Source organism: Suricata suricatta, chromosome 9, assembly GCF_006229205.1.
Source record: "Suricata suricatta isolate VVHF042 chromosome 9, meerkat_22Aug2017_6uvM2_HiC, whole genome shotgun sequence".
NCBI lineage: Eukaryota > Metazoa > Chordata > Mammalia > Carnivora > Herpestidae > Suricata > Suricata suricatta.
The window spans coordinates 133,978,018-133,982,327 of NC_043708.1; the positions used below are offsets into that span (position 1 = coordinate 133,978,018).

General features: G+C 52.3%; 1 protein-coding gene across 1 annotated transcript in view; it reads left to right on the forward strand.

Annotated features, from left to right (window-relative positions):
• Nucleotides 1-4,310, forward strand: part of ACAN (aggrecan) — a 38,000-nt gene that overhangs the window by 15,046 nt on the left and 18,644 nt on the right. The window contains 2 exon segments of the mRNA XM_029952295.1: nucleotides 3,577-4,303; nucleotides 4,305-4,310. The exon segment at nucleotides 4,305-4,310 is cut by the window's right edge and continues 2,585 nt beyond it. Of these exon segments, the coding sequence (XP_029808155.1) occupies nucleotides 3,577-4,303; nucleotides 4,305-4,310 (733 nt within the window).

A 4,310-nucleotide genomic window follows, 5' to 3' on the forward strand; every position in this document is an offset into this window, starting at 1 on the left:
GCATTTACCCGCGCCCCCCGCCCTCGAACCTTTTAAAAACACTCTTGTGGGAGGATCTCTAATAGAGGGGTAAGGACCCGGAGGGGTCGTTGAAAGTGTGACCTGTCTCCTTGCCTTGCTCCTCGTTTTTGTCCCTCGTCGGGGCCAGGCACCCCTAGGCAGACTTCCTGAGCCCCATCTGTCCTGATAAAATCAGATGGGACTTGATGGAAGGAAAGCCTGTAGGCCCCTAACCCTGTTGGAAAAAGTGTTTCGTGGCCATGAGGCTTGGGGAATGCTGGCTTACAGGAACATTAATGGGTTTCCTCCTTGCAGACCATCTCAGGGCCTTTGGATATGCTAATATTTATTTATATATATGTTTATTTTGAGAGAGAGAGAGAGAGTACAAGCAGGGGAGGGGCAGAGAGAGAGGGGGAGAGAGAGAGAATCCCAAGCAGGCTATGCACTGTCAGCACAGAGCCTGATCTGGGGCTTGAACTCATGAACCGTGGGATCATGACCTGAGCTGAAATCAAGAGTCAGACACTTACCCGGGTGCCCCAGGGTAAGGCTGAATTAAAGGTACGGTAACGTGTGTGTGCTTAGCGGAGTCACCTCACCCAGGGGCGTGTCCATGTGAAGAAACGAGTCTATCAGAGCTTCCCGATACCTCATCTAGTCCCTCCCTCAGTGCCCTGTTTCCAAGCCATTCAGCCATGCCCGGCACTCCTCTGGGTGCTACAAAGGCAAAGCCGGGCCTCCCTCCGCGTCAGAAGGTGAGGGTGTGTCCGTGGAGCAGGTGGGATTCGGCCCGGGGACCTCACCCGGCAGCCACACCTGCCTGCGACCCTTTCCTTACCTCCCCTTCCCCAGGACAAGAATAACCAGGTTCTCTTTGGCCTGAGCATGTGGCTTGGCGCAGGATCCTGGCAGCAGCTAGTGGGAACGTCCATGGGAAGGGGTTGCAACGACCCATAGAAACATTTTCCAAACTTCAGTTCCCTCCCACCTTGCTGATCGACCATATCAGGAACCATCTGTGCTGTTATTAACTCTACATCCTTTTCTTTAAATTGACTTGCTTTTAAGAAGAAACCTAAGAAAATGGGGCACCTGGGCAGCTTAGGTGTGTAAGCCTCCGACTTCAGCCCAGGTCATGATCTCGTGGTCCGTGAGTTCGAGCTCCACATTGGGCTCTGTGCTGACAGCTCGGAGCCTAGAGCCTGCTTCCGATTCTGTGTCTCCCTTTCTCTCTCTCTCTGCCCCTCCCCTGCTCACACTCTGTCTCTCCCTCTCCCTCTCTCTTTCTGAAAAAATAAATAAGCATTAAAAAGAAACCTATATGTATTTAAAAGAGAAACGTGTATCATGACTCTAAGCGACCATCCCCAAGTATATACATACGCCCAGCAAAAGCCCTCTGGCGTGCCACCACCGCTATCCCGAGCCACCCCTCCCCTCCCCTCCAGGATTCCGCGCGGTGGGACTAGCCCCTGCTTTGCTCAGGTTCAGCCCCTGAGAAGTGAGCCCAGAGGAACAGGCAAGATCCAATCCCAGCTAGTCGTTTAAGTGCCCAAGGAAACAACATGGACATAACATAATGCAGTTAGGATTATTCAGTGCGATGAGGCTTCTTTCCTCTGTTTTCCAAATGCTCTGGGATAGCACCCTCAGAACTGAAAAAGTTCATGTACTTGATGTATTTCTGCAAACAGCCCCTGCTGGCCTCCCCTGCCTTGGAGGGATGGCTTTGGATGAGTGATTCTCAAACTTGAGGGGGCATCAGTGTTGTCAGGGTTCCGGGGGTGGGGGAGCGTGCTGGGGCACCTGAGTGGCTCAGGCGGTTGAGCATCCGACGTCGGCTCGGGTCATGATCTCACCTTTTGTGGGTTCAAGCCCCGCATCAGGCTCCCTGCTGTCAGCCACTCAGCGTAGAGCCTGCTTCGGGTCCTCTTGTCCCCTTCTCTCTTCCCCTCCTCTGCTTGCACTCTCCCCAAAATAAATAAATATTAACAAAAAGAAAGACAACAAGCCAGGGAACCTGGGGGGCTCGGTCGGTTAAGCATGCGACTCTTGATTTCCGCTCAGGTCATGATCTTATGGTTCCTGGGATGGAGCCTCACCTTGGGCTCTGTGCTGACAGCGTGGAGCCTGATTAGGATTCTCTCTCCCTCCCTCTCTCTCTCTCTCTCTCTTTCTCTCCCTCTCCCTCCCTCTTTCTCTGCCTCCCTCCCTTCCTCTCACCCTCTGCCCCTCTCCCCCACTGGCACTTTCTCTCAAATAAATAAACATTAAAAAAAAAAAGACAATGTGCTGTCCCCACCCCAGAGTCTGCTGGAGTCCAGCTCTAGCATGTCCAGGGTTCCCCTAAAGGAGGACGGGGTCAGCAAGAGAGAGTGAGAGAGCCTTGAGTTTCATTCTGATCACCAGACAGGCACCCCTCTGCCCACCTGGCAGGTGTCTCTACCATTCTGGCAGGCATCTCTGCCCTGTCTGGTTCTCAAGCTTTATTTATGGCAAAAGGTACAAGGACCAGAAAGAGCAGTAAATGACTTTTCATAGATAAGTTTTACAATTTCTCAGACATGGGTTCTGCAGAAGTTACAATTCTAGTAGTAATGACTGTCATGAAAAACTTAGCTACAGGCACTCATGGTGTCATAGGTATTTTTACAAAACCTCAGGTCTAGCCTGAAGGAAGTGATCTTTAATCAAGAGGCAAACAGCATTGTTTAGTAAAGGTCAGTTTTTTATGAGTAAGGGTCATTAGGCTGTTTGTAACTCTAAGAGAAAGTTCCCAGAAAAACAGGATTCTCAGGAGACACAATGCCTGCTCTCACAGTCCCAAAGATGATTGATACATTTTATTGCATCCGACACTTTTACAAAGGTGTTCAGGCCCAGAAAGTAGTCAGTTATCAGTTAATTGCTTAGGTGGAAATTATATGTTGCATTAGGGTCTATCTAGTTTACTCATCTTTTCCTTGACCAGGTGCAATCATGCCTCAGGGACAGGGCAGGGGGACAGGCCGCTCCTGACACTAATCAGCAAAGCACTCTGAGGTTTGGTGCCCAAGCAGAAATGAAGAGGGTAGATTTGGGGGGCTATCTGGGAACAAGAGACTGTGCAAACTTGCCATACCCTCACCAGGAATTTTCACTCTACTGGTGAGTTCAAATAGCTCCCAACAAGAGTCCCCAATTCAGTGGGACTGGGGTGGGGCCTGAGAATCTGCTTTTCTATCCAGCTCCCGGGAATGCTCATGTTGCTGGTTCAGGGATAACACTTTGCAAATCATGGAATTAGATAAAAGAGATGATAGTCTGGAGGTGTCTGAGGGGCGACCGTGATTACTTTCCATGGGAGCCAGGCCCCTACTTCCATGGGGATGGCGCCTCCCGCCCCCAAAGCCTCAGAGAGCATGGCGACCAGGTGAGGCGCTTCCTGGTCCCCTCTTTCCTTTCCTTCCCCAGACACTGAGCAAGATTTCACTAGAAAATGCCTAAACACACCTCTCAAGAAATGTTTTTCTGTGGAAGGAATGAGTGAGCTTAAAATAGGGCAGGGTTACTAATCCACACCTCATCTTTCTTCTTCCTTTCTTGCAGGGATCCCTCCAACATGGCCTCCTACCAGCGCAGCAACAGAGGAGAGCACGGAAGGCCCTTCTGGAACGGAAGTGCCCTCAGCCTCGGAGGAGCCCTACCCCTCAGAGGAGCCGTCCCCCTCGGAGGAGCCCTTCCCCTCAGAGGAGCCCTTCCCCTGGGAGGAGCCATCCACAACTGCCCCCCCGGTGCCTGGGGGGACTGAGCTGCCAGGCTCTGGGGAGCCATCCGGGGTACCCGAAGTCAGTGGCGACTTCACAGGCAGTGGAGAAGTTTCAGGACGTCTGGACTCCAGTGGACAGCCCTCAGGGGAACGTGCAAGTGGACTGCCCTCTGGAGATCTTGACTCCAGTGGTCTCACCTCTGCTGTGGGCTCAGGCCTGCCTGTGGAAAGTGGACTGGCCTCAGGTGATGAAGAAAGAATTACATGGTCCAGCATTCCTAAAGTTGGAGGCGAGGGCCTGGAGACCTCTGCCTCTGGAGTAGAGGACCTCAGCGGGCTACCTTCTGGAGAAGGTCCAGAAGTCTCTGCCTCTGGAGTAGAGGACCTCAGTGGACTTCCTTCTGGAGAAGGTCCGGAAGTCTCTGCCTCTGGAGTAGAGGACATCAGTGGACTTCCTTCTGGAGAAGGTCCGGAAGTCTCTGCCTCTGGAGTAGAGGACATCAGTGGGCTACCTTCTGGAGAAGGTCCGGAAGTCTCTGCCTCTGGAGTAGGGGTCCTC